This window comes from Manis pentadactyla, chromosome 9 (assembly GCF_030020395.1).
Source record: "Manis pentadactyla isolate mManPen7 chromosome 9, mManPen7.hap1, whole genome shotgun sequence".
NCBI lineage: Eukaryota > Metazoa > Chordata > Mammalia > Pholidota > Manidae > Manis > Manis pentadactyla.
In genome coordinates this window covers 48,919,903-48,939,274 of record NC_080027.1, presented here as the reverse complement: position 1 = coordinate 48,939,274, position 19,372 = coordinate 48,919,903, and the positions used below count along the sequence as shown (strand labels likewise).

At 50.9% G+C, this 19,372-nt stretch overlaps 1 protein-coding gene across 12 annotated transcripts in view; it reads left to right on the top strand.

The window, feature by feature from the left end:
- DENND2B (DENN domain containing 2B) overlaps positions 1-19,372 on the top strand; it is a 166,484-nt gene that overhangs the window by 125,344 nt on the left and 21,768 nt on the right. For 11 of the 12 annotated variants that reach the window (XM_036930968.2, XM_057507338.1, XM_036930966.2 and 8 more), the window contains 8 exons: positions 1,376-2,632; positions 5,979-6,115; positions 13,516-13,667; positions 15,218-15,433; positions 16,338-16,434; positions 17,023-17,067; positions 18,110-18,294; positions 19,221-19,330. In XM_036930968.2, coding sequence (XP_036786863.1) covers positions 1,376-2,632; positions 5,979-6,115; positions 13,516-13,667; positions 15,218-15,433; positions 16,338-16,434; positions 17,023-17,067; positions 18,110-18,294; positions 19,221-19,330 — 2,199 coding nt within the window. The remainder of the gene's footprint in view (positions 1-1,375; positions 2,633-5,978; positions 6,116-13,515; positions 13,668-15,217; positions 15,434-16,337; positions 16,435-17,022; positions 17,068-18,109; positions 18,295-19,220; positions 19,331-19,372) is intronic. The other variant, XM_057507339.1, reaches the window with a different exon arrangement.

Genomic DNA, 19,372 nt, shown 5'->3' with positions numbered 1-19,372 from the left:
GCAAAACTGAGCTATCTTTAAACTCAAGCTGTTGGGGAAGAATTCTGGAAGTTGACAGTGATTACTGTAGTAGGCAGCTAGAAGGTGCCTGCTACCTTCTAGGTAGCACGCCTGTGGTTCTTGTCAGTGGGCATACCTTTACCTTTTCCCTTCATTTGTTCATTGTCTACTGGACACCTTCTAGATGCTAAGTGTGTGCCTCTCCACTTGGAAGAAGCCACAGCCTAGGGAGGAGGTCTAGAGGTCTAGAGGGAACTGGTCCCGAGATTTAGAAATGCTACGTGTGAGACGGGGCTGTGGTGGCTCTTGCTGAGTTATGTCTGGGGCCCCAGCAGTCCACACAGATGGGAAAGGCTGCTGCTTCTCCTCCGAGCACAGCACAGTGTATGTCAGTCCCTCCCCTGGCCCCACTGCATCCCAGAGGGGCTGGGGATGCAGAATGTACCCTTTCTGTGCCCCAGTGTTTTTCACCTGTAAAATGGGGATAATCGTAAGTGATAATCTTACAGACTTTTGAGGAAGATTAGGTGAGTTAATATATGTAGGTACATTTATGTAGAACTTCTCCTGACATTTGCTAAGATCTGCAGATGCATCCAGAGCTGGGAAATGGCTGATGCTTGTTTGGTGGGGTGCCGCCACTGGAGGGTAGAGCTGCCTCAGGAGGTGGCTTCCCTCCCCGTTAGCCTCCTCAGGAGGGCCTGGAAAGGACACCCTCTTGAGGGGCTCCCTGATCCTTTTGAGACCTTCAGGCATCTACATGCTGATCAACATCCAAGTTGAGATGCAGTGTCTTGGGTTGGTAGCAGAAGTCACAGGGGAGATCAAAGGGCTTGAGTGTGTTTGGGAGGTGGTGCGCCGGAGGTGTTTGCACAGCTCACGAGAGCAGATCGTTAGTATGTCTCCCAACTCCACACTCAGTGAGGTCTGATCGGTAGCTTGAAATCAGCCATAAGAATATTTATAATACGGAAACTGGCAAATGCTATAAATTTGTACTTCCTCCCCCAGAGAGCCAATTGTTAAACTCTAGGCAGCACACCCCTGCCTTACTGCCATCACGTTGGCAGGGGGAGACTCTGGGAGTGCCCTCACCTGTCACAGAACCAGCTTCCATGCCAGGCAGCACTCAGAGTCTCGGAAGCTGCACAGGGCCGAGAGGCCCACTGAGTCTGGCCTGCTGTGGATGAGGCGCTGTTTCTTTCCTTGAGGATGGCTTTGAAAGGTGTATTACTTGAATAGAGTATTTTGAGCTTGAGAGTCCTCCAGGAAAGAGATGCTGAGCTTCCTATGAATAAGATACCATGCCTGTGCTGGTTAGGCCACTCACTGATATTTTCTCTTCTTTTCCGTTTTTTTTTTTTTTTTATCTTAGGTCTCAGTCAGTCTCTCCACCTCCAGTTCTCTCCCCACCGAGGAGTCCCATCTACCCACTCAGTGATAGTGAAACATCAGCCTGCAGGTACCCAAGCCGCTCCAGCTCCCGGCTGCTCCTCAAAGACTGGCACCCCCGTGACCCCTCACCCCCAAAGCCTCAAACTCCCTCCTCAGACACTTCACCACCTATCTGTCCCCTCAAGGCCACCAGCTTTGGTTATTTGGATGAAAGCCCTTCAGTGTGCAAGAGAGAAGACCAGGAGAATGTCCATGGGGCAGCCCAGGATGGCGAGGCAGTAGCTGCTTGCCTCCCCCTTGCCCAGAGCACTCCGTCCCTGGGACCTGCAGCTGGTCCACGGAGTGTCTTTCTGAACCGCACTGGCACCCGTGCCCACAGCCTGGGCATCCGGGAGAAGATTTCAGCATGGGAGGGTCGCCGAGATGCTTCGCCAAGGATGAGCATATGTGGAGAGAAACGGGAAGGCTCTGGGGGCGAGTGGGTGGTCAGTGAGGGCTGCCCCAGTGTGGGCTGTCCCAGCGTGGTGCCATCCCCCTGCAGCTCAGAAAAGACCTTCGATTTCAAGGGCCTCCGGAGGATGAGCAGGACCTTCTCCGAGTGTTCCTACCCTGAGACCGAGGAGGAGGGAGAGGCACTCCCTGTCCGGGACTCTTTCTACCGGCTAGAGAGACGGCCAGGCCGGAGTGAGCCCAGTGCCTTCCTCAAGGGGCTTGGCAGCAGGAAGGAGAGCTCAGCAGTGCTGAGTCGGATCCAGAAAATTGAACAGGCCCTGAAGGAGCAGCCAGGCCGGGGACTCCCCCAGCTCCCCAGCAGCTGCTACAGTGTAGACCGAGGGAGAAGGAAGCCTGGGACCTTGGGCACCTTGGAGGAACTGGCAGGGGGCACGAGTGTGACCGCTGGCAGCCGGGTGGGAGGCGTGGCCAGAGTTGGGGGGGAGGCAGGCCCACCCCCAGAGAAGGAAGGCAGTGGCTCTGCTAAGCCAGGGATCCCTGGAAATAGCCCGAGCTCTCACCTGCTGCCATCGAAGAGCTCCCCTGATCCCGCTGTGAACCCTGTCCCCAAACCCAAGCGCACCTTTGAATATGAGGCTGACAAGAACCCCAAGAGTAAGCCAAGCAATGGTCTACCTCCTTCACCCACACCTGCTGCTCCACCCCCCCTGCCCTCCACCCCAGCCCCACCTGTCACGCGGAGACCCAAGAAGGATATACGTGGTCACCGCAAGTCCCAGAGCAGGTAATCATTGCCCCCACAGTGTCTCACAGCTGGACACAATGGCTTTCTTTCCAGTGGAGGATGCAAAAGCAGATTGTAGTTGTGGGTCATGGTCAGTAATGCTTCCTAAGTTCTAAAGCACCGAATAATTGTTAGGTGGTAACAGGAATTAGGTGGAAAAGAGATTGTTCTGCTCTTACCAGGTAAGGACATTTAATAACATGGGTCAGAGGGTGAAAGTCCTTCTTCCAAATGCTGTATACTGAAGATGTTGGCTGTGTTTGACCTTTGGAGTAGAGCTGGGCTGTGTTCCACGTCCTGTGGGAACTTCCTCAGTCCTCTGTGGGAAGGTTGGGGCCACTTACTTTTAGATGGAATAGGCAGTCCTGAAGGACCAGTAGGATCTTAGCCTCATGACTACCTGAGATGCCAGCATTAGAAATTAATTTCTTTGAGTGAAACATAATCTGAATACTGCAAGTTGTCATTACCACAGTAGAACTGATACATTTAACATGGTTTCCTCTTTTTTGAGGGCTGCCTGGCCACATAGGAACCTTGGGCCTTTATGAAGAGGGAATCCTTAGATCCTGAAAACAGAGACTGATAGAAAAAGGAGTGAAAGAACATTTCACCTACTTCTTGGCCATGTCCAGGGATGGCCTGTCCTGAAACTCATATTGGTTTCCTGGTCAGCTCAGTATTCCTGACCATGGACTACCCGGGCCATCTTCACAATTATAGTGACTGGGGAGCTGCAGCTGCTGGAGTTGGTGAAAGCTGACAGGCCTCTTGTTCTCTGAATTGGGGTAGGCTGAGAGCCAGCTTCCTTTGGAAGGCCTATCCCTTTACCCCTCATTGCCTTTCTCTTCTAACTCAAAGTCAGATGTACATTCACATTTGTTTCACTTCTGGGGATCCTTTGATCTGACCGCAGACTCCAGGCTTCATCCAGCATATTCCATCTCATATAGAAACTTTCCTGCCATGTGCAGAGAGGAAGACATCATAAAGGTTCAGACCCATGAACAAGAAGAGTCCTAGGCAAAGGGCAGTCCCATGTTTTGACCCACGCCAACTTGCTCACTGGCTCTTTAAGTCTTCAGCAGCCTGCCAAGAGTGTTTGCCTTGTCTTTTATCCATCCATTTCCATAAACACCCTCCTAGAGCCTGCTGTGCACCAAGCTTTGTGCTGGTCAAGGGCACATAGGGACAAATAACATACAGTTCTTCTTCAAGGAGTTTGTGATAAGGTGCAAGAGAGAAATGCACATGTGAATCATAGATGCTGTGCTATGTGCCATGATCCATGTCAGCGTAGGGCACTGCAGAGACCCAGAGGAAGAGGCATCCAAGTTAGACTGTGGAGTGAGGGAAGCCTCCTTGTAGAGGGAGTTGCTGAGCTACATTTAGAAGAGCAAAAAGCAGTTGGCTAGGTTAAAAAGGTGGTGAGAACATTGGCCTGAAGGTTTTACACATACTCCCATACACATTACATTTAATATAATCTGTACACATACATATACCATGTAAGGTAGAGTCACTTCATATAAGAATTAATTTAGCAAATTTAAACCTGTGTTCTTGTAAAAGAAAAAAAAACAGTTCAAAACCTACAGGCTGTTTTATTTGCCTTTCCATACAGCATAGTTCCCTGAGGAGTGTGAGATGGTAAGTTTGTATCTGTTGTGCCAGGTGTGATTCTTATATTTAATGTACTTTTTAATTTTAAAAAAATACAGGGCAAATATTTCTTCTGGTATTCAACCAAAGAAAAGGCTGTTTAAAAATCTGGGGGAGAAATTGACTGTAACAGTCTTAATAAAGACAGCGTGTTGGTCCTTGAGGGATTTTCCAGGATAATTTGGCTGAATGTGGTTTGCGTCTTATTTGCTGACTTCAGAACTACTGGCTTAAGATGTTGACCCCACTATGTATGTCAGTGAAAGCTTGGTTTCACTGACCATCTGTGGTCAGTGGGCCCGAATATTCAGGAATCACTGTGCTCAGGCATTAGATATAGTTGGTTTAGAAGTCTGAGCCAGAGACAGATTTGGGAGCTGTCATGGTAGAAATGGTAGAGAGGGTGATGGCCATCAGTATTTTGCCCCTAGAAAGTATAGCACAGGAAAGAAAATAATAAAGATAGAACTCTGAGAGACCCTGGCATTTAAAAGGCAAGTGGAAAAGAGGAATCCCTCCTAAAAGCCTGAAAATTAATTGCCAGAGAAGCAGTTGAATGTGCTACAGAGGTGAGGTGGGGGTGCTGAGTGGAGTGTTCAGGCATGTCAAGTGCTGTAGAGAGGCCAGGCACACGGAGAACCAGATGTGGCCTTCAGGACACTGCTAGTCCTTGATCTGCTGCTCCCCCAGACTCTCAGGAAGGTCTGTTCATTAAATAAGAGAGAAAGGTCTTCATTGGCTGGAAGGGAGGTGGTAGTGGCTGACAGGAAGGACTCAGGGGCCTCTCCTCGTCCTTCCCACTGCTGAGACCTGCCATGGAGAAGGAGAAGATGCAGTGGGCCAAGTCTTAAAGGAGGCCAGTATCTCCCTGATGAAGGAGAGTAGAGACTGCTGTGAGCTCTGATGCACTGACAAACTGTGGTTTTGCTATTCTACAGTGGAAAGGAAGGTTATTTGGGGGATGGAAAGGAGCAGGTGAGTAGCTGAAGGAAAGCTGGTCTTGGAAGTAGCTTCTGGATACAAATTGCCCTCCTGGTTTTACCTCAGAAGTGGTGTGATTTGTTTTGAGGCCTTAGCGTTTTCCTGTTTTAACAAACCACCCATCCTGCCCCCCAAATGGCCCCGGGCATCCCTGTGTCTAGTGTTACTGCCTGCTTAGTGCAGGAGCCCTTGCTAGAATTCAGCATGATGAGAGACCCTGGAGCCAGATCAGGCACTCGGTTTCTGTGGTAGCAACAGGTACTTATCTAGGAAGATACTCTCCAGGGCTTGGAAGCCCAATCAAAAGCTCAGACCCTGGAGTCAGACAAACTGGGTGAGTCCTGCTCCATCATTTTACTTCCCTGAGCCTCCATCTCCTTCGTAAAATGGCACAATTCCTAGTAGCAGCATTGTGGGGATTAATGAGAAAACGTGAAGCATTTGACAGAGCATCTGACATGGAGCACCTTTTGCAGTTGTGGGAATCACTGTTGGTATTATTTGAAGGCACACAGGCTGGGGCCTTTCAGACCATCTCTCTCTTCATTTGGATGGTAAATTTGTATCTGTCTTGATGCTTTGCTCAGTAGCTGGTTTTGTGAGGACCTCTGGTCTTTGCTGTTCATGGCCCAACAAGGACACTCCCCAGCAAGGCAGCAGGAATCTAGTTCAGCTGGAATGACTTGTGCTCTCTTGTCCACAGAAAATCCTTTGAGTTTGAAGATGCATCCAGTCTCCAGTCCCTGTACCCCTCTTCTCCCACTGAAAATGGTACTGAGAGCCAACCCAAGTTGGGATCCAAAAGCACTTTAGAAGAGAATGCCTATGAAGATGTTGTGGGTAAGGAGCAGCAGAGGCTGCGGGCTGGGTCCTCTCTGGGGGCTGCAGGAGAGCAGGAACAGGAGGGATGCTCCCAGGCGCTACCTCATTCACTGTGAGCACACAGGGCCCAGCTTCTGGAACTTCTCGAGGAGCTGGGCATCTGAAGAAACAGTTTAGCACAGATTGAGCAGCCAGGAGATTAAAGCCTGTTCTTGAATGGACTGAAACCCAAAGGGCTTCTGGGATAACAAAATAAGCCCACAGTATTCCCTTTCTTTCATTTTCGGAAGGCTTGGGGTTCATTCAGCAGGTGCCTTTCCTCAGCTGTGTGTCCTCAGGCAAATCTAACTTTCCTGAGGCCTCTGTTTCTCTTTTAAAATGATGATGATGATGCTATGATGTTAACAACAACGATAATGATAGTAAGACCCCTTCATAGGATTGAGATAAAACATGTATCAAGAGTACCTGGTACAGTGCCTGGTCCTTAATATATATTTCTCCTTCACTTCCCTTTAAATAAGTGTATCAAGAACTGGTGAAAGAACTGAGATTTTACAGGTTTAGCCTGCCTCGGTGTCACAGGTGCTGGCAGAAGACACAAGACCCTTGGCTCACAGGAAAAGGCATTTATTACTCATGGTGCAGCAGGCAACGTGAGCTTTACATTCATACAGTCTCTCCTTGCTCCCGAGTCCCATGAGGCAGTGGGGAGGAGGTCCAGGTAGATGCTCAGCCACAGTGGGAAGCCCCAGTCTTTTCAAGGGGCTGCTAGTAAACCTGGCCAACTTTGCCCCAAAGGAGGCATTTAATTATTCTTATTATTCTGGTAGGAAACAATCTGCCTCTGCCCTGAAGGGAAACGCTATCTCCATCTCCAAGGCTGTTTACTACATAAGCATCTTTGAAAAGATGGTCTGGAATGGTTAATTCCTCTTGCTCAGATCAGAAATTTAAGAAACCATAGAGAAATGCCCTCTAACAACTGGGAGGATGTGGTGTAGGCAAATTTGTGTTCCAGGGTCAAAGAAAAACCAATAGTCTAGGGAAGGTTGGGTTTATTTTTGCCTTTCATTTATGTCTGGCTTCATTCTCTCTGGTGGGGGCTTCAGCTGTGTTCAGCATGTATCCCATGTAGGCCACTGAAGAGAAGCAATGTGCTTGTGCACCTGACCCCTCCCTCTCTCATCCCTCCCTGTCTTACCTCTGTCTTAGGCCTGGAGGCTAGAGAACATAGTCTTGGTTAACAGTTGAGAGAGAGAAGTGGCCCTAGTGGAGAACCTTCCAGATTCTCATAACACTGTGGAAGCTGAGGAAGAGAAGGTCATTTCTTTCCTCACTTGATCTGAGTCATCAGTTTCATAGTTTCCTCTGTACACTTGAGGGCCAGCATTTCTGGGGAGACAGCCACACTGCTTGGATTCACATTGATACTGCTTTCCCAGAAAGGGAGTATATAGTATGCAGCCATCCAAAATGAGTTCATAACAGGAAGACTGGGGAGTGAGATCCCTAGAACAGTGAAAGGGTTTGGGGAGGGAGGCCTTTTCCCTTATGAGTGGGAAAAAGCTTTATATACACAGGTCACCCAGAATTGAGGTCAAGAGTTGTGGGGATCAGAGGCCGAACCCCATCTCCTTCTCATCCCTCTTGCAGAGTACATTCTTATTTCCTCTAGTTTGAAAGAAATTGTAATGTGTCATTGCTGTGCAGAGCCCTGGGGAGCACCCAGTGTGGCTGCTGCAGCCGACAGAGGAGGCTGTCGTTTTGCACTCCCCCCACTGCAGTGTCCCAGGCACTGCCAGCTCCGCAGCCCTCAATATATTCTTTTTTCCCTGAGAAGCCTTCAGCAGCCTTTCCATTGCTGCCGGGGTATTTCAGGTGGGGGAATATTCTTGCACCTAGTGACCTGAAATAAGAGAAAAGGATGCCTCAACTATTTCACCCTATCTAGAGTCGCATGATTCCAAAACTGGGGCAATGTCTGGTGGTGGAGGTTGAGAATTTTGGAGGCAAAAGTTGGAGTCACAAGCAACAGGTCTATTCTCTGGGCCTTCTTAGGTCAGGTTACAGAGAAGAAGAAGAGGGAGGTAAGTGTGCCTGGGCCTCAGCCTCCTCACCTGGTAGAGGGGACTTTCTGCCACATTGGGATGTTGCATGAGAAGGCAAGAAAATAGAGCAGCATCTTGGATACGTCCTGCGTGGATGAGCTAGAGCTAAGGGTAAGGGCTGGCATGGTGTGAGGGTGGAGTTCGGGCATGTTCTGTAGCTGCTCCGCTAGCTTCTGGGTCTTTGGAGCAGGGGATGGGGAGTGGGGGAAGGAGGGAGGAGGGAGGGCAGGGGAGGGACCCAGACTCCTGGGCTTGGCTTTGGCGTTGTTGGGTGGGGATGGGTTTCAGCATCTGGGATTGGTGGTTGATCCTCTGTGTATCCTGCACAGTGGCCCCATCTGAATTTCTAGACCTGACCAGGGAGGCTAGAGGGAAGTACAAGGGAGAATATCTCTTTCTCTTAAGCTCTAGTTGATTTCCCCCTTTCTCCTTCCCTGGAGACAGGCCCAAGAATTTGGAGCCCCCACCCTCCAGAAGCTTTAGGGGAACCCTTGTTGCTGAACTCCCCCCACCGCAGTGTCCCAGGCATTGCCAGCTCTGCAGCCCTCACTATATTCCGTCAGTTTCACTTTTGCTTCCTATTGACCAGTGGCTTGGACTTACCAGGAGCCTCTGTTCTTGGCCCGCCTGTGCTCTGTGTTAAGGTAGTTTCTAGTTCTGTTGGATTTTCTAGCTCTTGTGCTGCCCCACTTCCATAGGGACAGGTGGAGCTTCGTTTTGGGTGTGTAATGGGGCTCCAGCAGGGGAAGGGAGGACCCATGCTATATCTCCAACTGAGGAACCAGTGGACTGAACTGGAGTTCCTAGTCTCTTAGAGGCTGAGGGCCAGTTGGCCCAGAGACTAACATGTCTTCTCTGTGAGCAATGAACTTGAACAAGGGGCCTTGAGAAGTTTGCTGGCCTCCCACCCACACCAGGCATGACTCTTGGGGAGCTGGGGTAGGATACTTCAAAATAGGCTGAGGTTTATCCTGCTTATTTGTAATAAGGGGGTTCAAAAATAAAGCTACTGCCTTGCTGCTTCCCAAGACTGTTAATTCTTGCCTGTTCAACTTGACATCTGCCCCTGGAAGATGCTGCTTTTCTACAAAGCCTTATAATCGTTTGCATTCTGAGCCTGACACTTAAAAATGCACCCAAGGAAGCAGCTTGTTAGGGAGTTATGTGAATGGCCTCGGCGCCTGACCAAGGAGCCTGGGCTGCATTCCTGCTGAGATTCCCACTCCCATCAGCTAACTAGGGCTGAGGGAGAGTTTCCAGGAACTTGCGGGTTGGAAGCTGGGGACAGAGCCAGTCAGCCTCACTGCAAAGCGTTTTGAGACTCTGCTCTCTGCCTTCTCTCATTTGTCCCTAGGCTGGGAAATCATAAGGAATAAAGGCCACCTAACAGTGTAGAGGCTGCAACCCAGGCACAGCGCCCAGGCAATTGGGAGATGGTGACCAGGCTTGGAGAGTGGGTAACAACTAGCCCCTTAGAGCCCCGCATCTGATGTGCTGTGCTTTGTGGGGAGCTGATCCCTTACCTTGGCCTTCTCCCCTGTGTGTGGGAGGTGAAGAGGCTGAGAACCAGAAGAAACAGCTGGTTGGACCCCAGAGAGGTTTGGGAGGGAAGCTGCAGACCCTGGGCCCTAGCCATGGGTGTGGTCCAGGAAATTTAGGATTCTCTTTGGGGAAGTTCTCAGTGCCTGTGCACACGCCTCCTGCACACACTCACACGCCCACCCCCTTCCCTGACTGGTTCTTCCAGTTGGTGTGTGTGCGTGTTGGGGGGATGGGAGCAGGGGCTTGCTACATGTGGTTAATGACCACAGGAATTGGGGGCAGGGCCCAGTGGGCTGGTTTCCTCCTTAGGGAGGACCAGTATGGTAAGTCTGGGCTCTGATTGAGCCCCTTTAAAATAGTGCAAAGCAGAAATTCTTGGCGATGCCCTTGTCGCTTATCTCATCAGCAAAGCTGGGAAGGGTCAAGACCTCTGGCTTCCCTAGCTGGGTGTGATGAGAAGGGGCTGCTCAGGGCCAGGCCTCTGGGAAAGAGGGCCTACCTCTTCTCCCTCTTCAAGGACAGTGTGGACGGCCCACGGGGAAGCCGTGGGCAGGAATGCAGGTGAAAGTGATGTAGTCTGCCAGGCTTCCTGTCACACTCGTGCCCCTGCCACATCCTCACCACGCTTCTCTACTCAGCTCTAGCTTCTCTAGTCTTCCTGTGTTGCTGCTCCCCCAGAGGACATTCTGACCCCTGTTTCTCAGCCCTCTTCTCCCAAGTCTGAGCCATTGCTTTGGGATTAATTCATTCCCAGCAGGTTCAGTGTAGTGGCTCTCAGACTCAGGGCCTGCTTGTCTCTGTACATCCCTGTCTCCTCGACACCCTTACTACCTGGAGAGATGATGGGAAATACCTGCGAGAGAGCTCCAAAAGAATATTCAGAAACAGTGTAGGAAGTTGAGTTACAGATGACCTAGGGCTGTGAAGGCGCAGGCTGGGGAGGCAGGGCTTGAGCCGGGGCCAGCAGTCATTTCCTGGAGACATGACTGATGGCCTGGTTATATCAGCCAGGGTGCTCAACATTGCTGGAGAGAAAAAGAGATGGTATTGGGGCTGGGAAGGCAGGAGGAGCAGGTACTTGAGGATTTCCTGAAATTTAGTTTCCAGAGGCAATACTAGATTTCAAAACCTGGCCTTCTCAAGTTTTCCCCCAGGTTGTCACTGATATCCATCAACACTGTGCATGTATTCCTTCCTTGGGCCTCAGTCTCTTACATCTGTTTCTTAGAGCTTTGGATTTTGTATCAATGTTCAAAGCTCTGGTTCTTGGGAAAGAAAGGCAGAGAGAAGGAAGGAGGGAGAGAGGAAGGAGGGAAGGATGGAGGAAAAAGGGATTTATGTTGGAACTCATGTCATGGACCTCAGAAGCTATTAGGAAATGTAGAAATATTTAATTAAAGCAGTGGTTCTTAATGGCAGGGGGCAGTTTCATCTGTCCGTCTTTCTACCCATCTACCCACCCTGTTACCTCCCTCCCTCCCTCCCTTTCTTCCATCCATCTGTCCATCCATCCATCCATCCATCCTTCCACTGCTTATCCATCCATTTGCTCAGGGGACATTTGACAGTGTCTGGAGACATTTTTATTTGTTATAACTGGGGATACAACTCATCTAGGGCCAGGGTGAGCTGGGGCCAGGGCTGCTGCTAAACGTCCTGCAAATACACAGAACAGCCCACCACCACAGGAATGTAGACTCCAAAATGTCAGTCATTTGGAGAAACTCTGATCTAAAAGAGTTGACACAAGGTTATCCTTTAGGGGATGATGATAAGGACTCTGTCTTGTCATTTGGCCCTAGGCTGTTTGGGTTTGATGAGCTTGGAATAAATGTTCTTCCTGCCCCCAACTGAACTGTGATGCTCTGGTCCTACTGCACAGGATCAGGAAGACTGTGTGTCCTGCGTGGCATTCTCCAGTCCTTGACCCCCCCTCACCACAGCAGGATATGTGGGAGAAGAACCAAGAAGAACTGAGTCTACCCTAGCTCCTCAGGGACTAAGTGCCCACAGTTGGGTAGGCTGGAGAAAACATGCAGGGGAGATGCCAGGTTTGATACTTGGCTTCTTGAGGCAGGGTTGCTGGGCCAGTTCTGCTTAGTCAGGACTCTGGAATGGAGACAAGTCATTTTCATAGCATGACTGTGTTACAGGAATATGTCTGCTCAGTTGCTGGGGACTTTGCTTGGTGTTGGGAATCACTTAATCCAGTCCCAAATTCTTTCTTAACCCATCTTTGACTCATTAGTATATAGAGATTTGTACTGCTTCCATGGCAGTCTAATTAGCTGTGACTGAAATTGTTCCTTCACACTCCCCACACACCCTCTCCCTACCACTCTGCAAAGGCATTTCCTAAATTCACTGTGGTTTTTCATAATAGTAATAAGTAGGTACCACAATTTGGGAGGTTCTGAGCTTTGGACATTGAGAAATCTGTACACATGTAGGGATTGGTACTCCTCCTGGTTCCTATCCTAGGAAAGCTTACACTCCCAGTATAGTCTCATAGCTTTGTCTTCTTCCTGTTCCCTGAAAAGTGGTGTCGGAACTCCTCTGGGGTGTGAGGCACATCCAGGCACCCGTGGGGCTCAGTGGTCACCCAGCTCAGTCTTGTTGCTGAACAGACAGGCTGGAGGGAACCCTGTTCTCGCTGTGTGTGGTCCACCTGCAAAGCCTTACTCTGGTACCTGGGTCCCAGGCCCTAGATACTAGTGTTAATGTGGAGGGGGGTATGGGAAGACCAGGGAAAGGGAGCCCGAGGGTTTTGTTCACTCATCACTGTGATTCTGCAGGATTGAAGGAGGACTGGCCTGGCTCATGGTATTATTGTATATTAGAAAAGTCCGGGTATGTGTTGGAGGGAAAGAGGCAAGAGGGCATAGCTTGTGGGAAGGGGTTGCTTGTCAAGGGTAGACACTGTGCTTTGGGCTCTCTGTGATTGTCTGGTAGTATCAGTTCAGGGTCTAGTGCCAGGATTTTGGAAATTAGTCCTGACAAGCAAGACTTTTTTGGTCCAGACTCCTTTCAAGCCTTTCCCACCTGTCCTGTGTCATAGCAGGAGAGTTTATTCCAAAAAGGGAGTGATGACCATTCCCTTTTTGCTTGTATCAGTGGTAAAGGAGATAGAGTGACACTGTATTAAGAGGGCTCATTGAACAAATGATCACTTGCTAATCACTGTTCTGGTGTTATATCAGTGGGCCAGACAAAAGACCTGCCATCCTAAAGAAACTGTTGAGCAGTGTAATAGGTGAGAGGGAGGCCTGGTAGAGCGCTGCTCCCTAGGGACCTGTAGAGTTCCTCCACACCCATCCCCCAAAAGTGGGTCTCAGGAAGCAGTTGATAAAGGGAAAGCTGTGTCACCTCTGAAAGTTTTTCCTACCTTGAACCGTCTATCTCTGGGGCTTTCACAGCAGAGGGACCAGAGCCAAAGAGAGACACCTAGTGTTGGCTTTGTCCTCTTGTCGGGCACAGGCAGGGGTGGCTGAGCCAGTCTTGTGCAATCCCTGAATTTAAAAGCAGAGGCCAGACAAGGCTGAGCTGAACTGGGGGTGGGGGGTTCAGCTTCTGGTCTTGGAGCCGGGATCTGTTTGTAGCCTCCGCACTGGAGACGGGCGGCGGCATGACTCATGAGCTGAAGGGCCAGGCAGAAGCCATTCTCTTTGCTTCACAGGAATTCTGCTTGTTTATCTGTATGTGCGTGTGGGTGGGTGTGTTTCCTTCTTCCCTTCTCCTCCTCCTCTAACTTTTCCTCCTCTACAGGAGAGCTGCCCAAGGAGAATCCGTATGAGGATGTGGAATTAAAGAGCCGAAGAGCAGGACGGAAATCCCAGCAACTGTCTGAGAACTCCTTGGACTCTTTGCACAGGATGTGGAGTCCTCAGGACAGGAAGTACAACAGCCCACCCTCTCAGGTAACGGCAGCCCCGACTTGGGCCTGCAGGTTTGGCACGAGGGCCACTGTCCCATCAAGGCTTAGGCCAGCCTCCCCTCGGGCTTTGTCCCTCACCAGTGCTTGGCAAAGGAGGTGGCCTCAGGAAAGAGCTCTGCCCTCAGACCTCTGCCAGGTCATGATCCTTGTGGACAATCGAGACATCTCAGGCACATCCTGTCTTACCCTCTTCCCTTCACTCCTCGAGCTCTGAGCTGCAAAACTAAGGCAGGAGCCTCTGTAGTCTCCTTTCTCACCATTAGTCCTCCTCCCCTTCTGTGGGACACAGGGAGGCAGGGCCCTGGCTGGAGTGTCGGTATTATGCAGCTCTGGCAGAGCTGGCATTTGGGGACCAGGCAGAGGCCCAAGAACCAGATTTGGAGAGCTGGACTGGTATCTCTGAGATCTGGAGCCACTTCTGCTAGGAATAAGAACAAATCTCCAAGGAATGGACTGATAGAAGGCAGAATGAGAAAAGAAAGGTGAAGAGTCAAAGGAAGCCAGTAGATTTTGCCTCACTCTGGCCTTGTGCAATGTGGACAGGGGGCAGGAGAGTGGAGATGCTTTCTCAGACCTACCAAGGCAGCTCTAATTCTCTATGCAAATAAGAGTCTTCTAGATGTGTTACAACATTGGCTAGAGAATATAAAAAGTAATGCCTCTGGCTTTAGAATGATGTGATTATTTTTATAAAAGATTTACCTTTCTAATGTGCTCTGTTCAAACAGGCTTCCATTGGTTTGTATTGCTAGACTGATTGGGTGGCAATAGGAAACTGGGGGACAGGAGGAAGGAGGACTTGCTGGCAGGTGATGAGAGGCAATGCGAGATCCAGACAGCGGGTGGGAGGCATGCCCGGTTTGCAGGGGGCTGCCTTTCTGGCAGTGAGCCAGAGTGAGTTGCCGTCATGCTTAAAGGTTAAAGGTATCAGAATAGACAGAGAGGCAGAAAAGTAGATCAGGCTGGGGAGGCAGCAGCCCAGAACTGTGTGGGTAGGGGAGCCAGCTGGCTGTCAGGCTTGCCTTCTGGGCTTTGGTGGAGAGAGCCTGGAGCCCTTGTGTTCTCCCTGGAAGAAGAGAGCAGGGCCAGGCTGGCGTAGAGAGTACAGCCTCTGCTAGGGGGAACTTTCAGGACTGGATCAGGCTGAGTGGGGAAGACTGGTTCCATCGGCAGGCTCAGTAATAAGCAAAGTATAAGCCTTGTCTCAGCACTCAGGGGGAGGCCGCAGAAATCCCTCTTGGCCTTCTCTTTCCATTCAGATGAGGGCCCAGTTTTCTTAGCCTCTGCTAGCTTCTTTTCTGGCAGAAGTAGTTAAGCTTCCTTTGCAGATGCAAGTATCTCACCTGGCCCTGACCTACTGTTTGCAGCTGAGATCTCAAAAGAGGATACCCCAGCAAATAGAAATTCCAGGGTGGGATTTGGGGAAGCCAGGGATGCCAGCCTGTGGCTTCCATGTCCAGCCCCAGCAGACATGGGGTGCCAGCCAACGCATTTATGGTGAGCCCCTCTCCCACCCGCTCTCCCCAATGCCAGCTCTCCCTGAAACCCAGCAGCCAGTCCCTGCGGAGTGGGAACTGGTCGGAAAGGAAAAGCCACCGGCTGCCACGACTACCCAAGAGACACAGCCATGATGACATGCTGCTGCTGGCTCAGCTGAGCCTGCCATCCTCACCCTCCAGCCTCAACGAGGACAGCCTCAGCACTACAAGTGAGCTGCTGTCCAGCCGCCGGGCCCGCCGCATTCCCAAGGTAGCGTCCACAGACGGAGTTGATGGGGCTAGGCATGCAGGCAGGCATGTGGACGGCTCTTCTCCCACTTCCTGCCTTCACTAATCTGGGCTGCTTCCTCAGTTCTTGAGTAGATTCTGGGTCCGTGCACTGGCCTTTGTCATCTGGTTTTTCCCTTTTCTTATCAATAAAGATGAATTAAATGAGTAATGGTGCACAGATGTTAGGTGAAGGACAGGCTAGCTCTGCCCCTAGGGAGTGCTGCATGCCACTGGGTGGATAGAAACCAGTCCTTAGGAGACTCCCCATTAGTGAGTGTAGGGTGTTCATTTTGAGGTCTCTGTGCACACATAGACATTTCCAGGTCTTTGAGGACCTAGGACTCAAACTTGGGTCTTCCTTTCTGTAACTCTCAGAATTGAGAGTTTTCAGCAATGATTTGAATATGTAGGCAACCAGGCCTGGCAGGATTTAGCCAGATGGTATTTTTAGCCTGCAAACAATGCTCGGGTATATTGGGAATTTAGCTCCTTCCTGTTGGGGCCCAGGTTGTAGCCCAGAGGGGAAAGGCTTGAATCCTTGTTCCTGTTATTGCATCTGAGCAGCTCTTTGTCTCAACTGATGTAGCGACTCCTGGGACCCAAGAACTCTCATCCTGTCTAGTTGGATCTCAGTTCCTTCCTCTGGCGAACTAAGTTTAATGCCCTTATCTTGGGGCAGGAGACCACTTAGAGGGCTAGGTAGGTGGGGAGCTACCAGACAGTCTGCAGTATTGGTCTGTGCAGCAGAGAGACCAGTACTGGGCCTGGTGTGGGGAGCGTGAAAAGCTTGCATCAGTAAGGCAGCGGATGGACCAGTTATCAGACTTCTTGGAAGCAGGGTGGCGTGTTAGGGTTACCTCACCCTCCCTCTTTTTCTCACCCAGCTTGTCCAAAGAATTAACTCCATCTACAATGCCAAGAGGGGAAAGAAGAGGTTAAAAAAGCTGTCTATGTCCAGCATTGAGACAGCATCCCTGAGAGGTAGGCCTTGATGCCTGAGTTGGTTCAGGTGTCTGGGGCCCTTGGCATTAAGAATGGGAGACGCATAGACTAGCCTAAAGTTTACCCTTCCACGGGCCAATCACAGGATCCTCCTGCCTTCTAGTGGCCACACAGAGGTGAGGGCCAAAAAGGGGAGAAAGTCCTGGGATGGGTTAGTTCACACTTTGGGCTGTGAGGCCCTAAGTGGGGAGGTGGGTGTGGGAATCTGCTCTGGCAGAAAGAAAAGCCAGACTTAGCGCTGTGGTCTGTTTCCCATTTCAAATCTTGGCTTTCTGGAAGCAGGGCCCTATGTTCCAGGCCCATAGGCCTCTGCTGGCTCAGCCTCTAACTTGAGCCCTCCTCTTTCCCCAGATCAGGACTAGATGGATAGGGGTTTGTGTATAGATTATTAGCACCTGCCATTTGAGCTCTGAGGGACCCTGGCCTCAGGCCACTCAGTGCCTGACAGTAGCCCCTAGGAGCACAGATGAGGTACCCATTCCTGTGAGAGGAGTTGGGGGGGACACAGACAACTTGCTGTGGGGGCAGTGGCTCAGCAAGCGTGCACACCTGCTGTTACTTTTCCAGATGAGAATAGTGAGAGCGAGAGCGACTCTGACGACAGGTTCAAAGGTGAGGCATGGCTCCCCAGGAGCATGGAACCCTTTCCCAGCCCTGGCTATGGACAATCAGCCTTCCCTTCTTCTGCACATGCAGTTCCAGTGTCCCAGATTGGCCTGGTTTGAAGAGGCAGAAGGCAGGCAGGATACCAGGCCAACAGAGCAAGGAGTTGTAGGGGAGTCCATTCCTACGTCATGTGAACTCAGCGCTGTGAGGTTGAATTCAGATGTCTCCTTTTGCCCCAGTTGAGGGCTGGTGACCCTGCCCATACTTTTCTAAGCCATTGTTCTTGAGAATTGGATGTTAGATCTGGTAAATGTTGTCAATATGGAGGGTCAGAGATGGGTTTAGATTACGAGTACCTTTTCTGGTTGCAATAAATGTGCCATAGTCTGAGAAAACCAGTCCTCTAGAGGCCTTGAAGCCATCTCCCTTGTCCCTAGAAAAGAGGACTGCCACCTCCCTGAAAAGGTTCTGGGACCTTCACATTCCAGAGGCCTTGGACAAGTGTCTGTTCTTTCTCCACTGAGAAACCCTGCCTGCACCCTCCTGGATGATTAAAGTATGTGGGAGCTGGCTCCCTCTTTCATTCATCCACTGGTCCTCCAGGCAGGTGGGCAAGGATTTAGGGTCTGAGGACAGGGACAGAGGATCCATGTCCAGTGACTCTGATAGGGGCCCAGGATGAAGCCTTCATGGCTGTTCATCTATTATAGTTCTGTTGGTTGTAGGGGCCAGGGTAGGGGTGGGGTTGGGGTTGCTGTGATGCATCCGGGGGTTTGCCTGGCTTAGGCAGTCCTGTTGGTCCCAGCTCAGCCTCCAGAGGCTCTAGGAGGCTCAGACTAGAAGCTCCCTGTATCAGGGCAGAGCCTTTGTGCAGGCATAGACACCTTGCTCCTGCCACTTCTCCAAACCTAACTGTATGAGGGTTCAGACTAGGCTCATACATTTAGGGGCGACCCACAGAGATTGAACCCTGAGTCTGGGATGGGGGCTGATGTGGGGTCTGTGAGGGTCTGGCCTGCCTGTCCCCTGATATATGATCTGCCCCCAGCCCACACGCAGCGCCTAGTCCACATCCAGTCGATGCTGAAGCGTGCCCCCAGCTATCGGACCCTGGAGCTGGAGCTGCTTGAGTGGCAGGAGCGGGAGCTTTTTGAGTACTTTGTGGTGGTGTCCCTCAAGAAGAAGCCATCCCGAAACACCTACCTCCCTGAGGTCTCTTACCAGTTTCCCAAGGTGAGGCCCTCCCTCTCCAGCCCAGCCCACCCCTCCTCTTTCCCCCTGTGTTTGCCTGACCTGTCTGGGGAGTAAGAAAGAGCCCGTGCAGATACTGCCACGGCGGACCTGCCCGGCTGGCTGCCACATCCCTGAGCCTGGCTGCTCACAGGAGGGAGGAGAGGGCCTCAGAGGGGGCGGGTCTGGGCGGAGAGAGCACATCCCAGTGTGCTTAGAATGACATCCACATTGTTTACAGGACTGCAGGGGTCCTGAGGAAGGGCCATCAATTGCTTCTCCTACCTTCTCTCTCTCTCTTCTTTTTTAACCACATTATTGTACAATTCAGTGACTTTTAGTATATTCACAGGGTTGTACAATCAGTTTTAGAGCATTTTAATTTCACCCAAAAGAAACCCTGTACTCACGAGTAGTTACCTCTTTTTCCCACAGTCTCATCTCTTACCATTCCTTCCGTGCTCATTGCCAACAAGCCAATCTGGCCCCCTTTCCTGGAGATCTTTCCAGATACCCTAAAGTAGCCCCTCTCCCCATCCAGTTCTGTCTGTCCTGTCACCCTGTGTATTTCCTTAAGGGCACCTGCTGAAATTGTGTTGTTGATTCTGTCACTCTTCCTGACCAGAATGTGCAGGGACAGGAACCCTGTCCACTTTGTTTTCCATTGGTAGCCCCAGCATATGGCACAGTGCCAGGTTCCACCTAGAAAGTGCTCATTTGGCATATATTGAATAAATAAATGGTGACTCAACCCTCACCCAGACCTCTCTGTAAGAGTTGGGGGTGGGGATGGGGCTGCTGAGAAGCCTGCCAGCTGGTAGGATGCCAGCTAGGCCTCTCAGGGGAGGAGATGCCTGTTGGCCACCCCTACCAATCGAGGTTGCCCATCTTCTACTGTCCATCTCTCCCCATATTCCTTTTCCCTGCAGCTGGACCGACCCACCAAGCAGATGCGGGAGGCAGAGGAGAGGCTCAAGGCCATTCCCCAGTTTTGCTTCCCTGATGCCAAGGACTGGCTCCCTGTGTCAGAGTATAGCAGGTGAGGCCTGGCCGGAGGCAGGAACAGGGCGTAGCCTCCCTT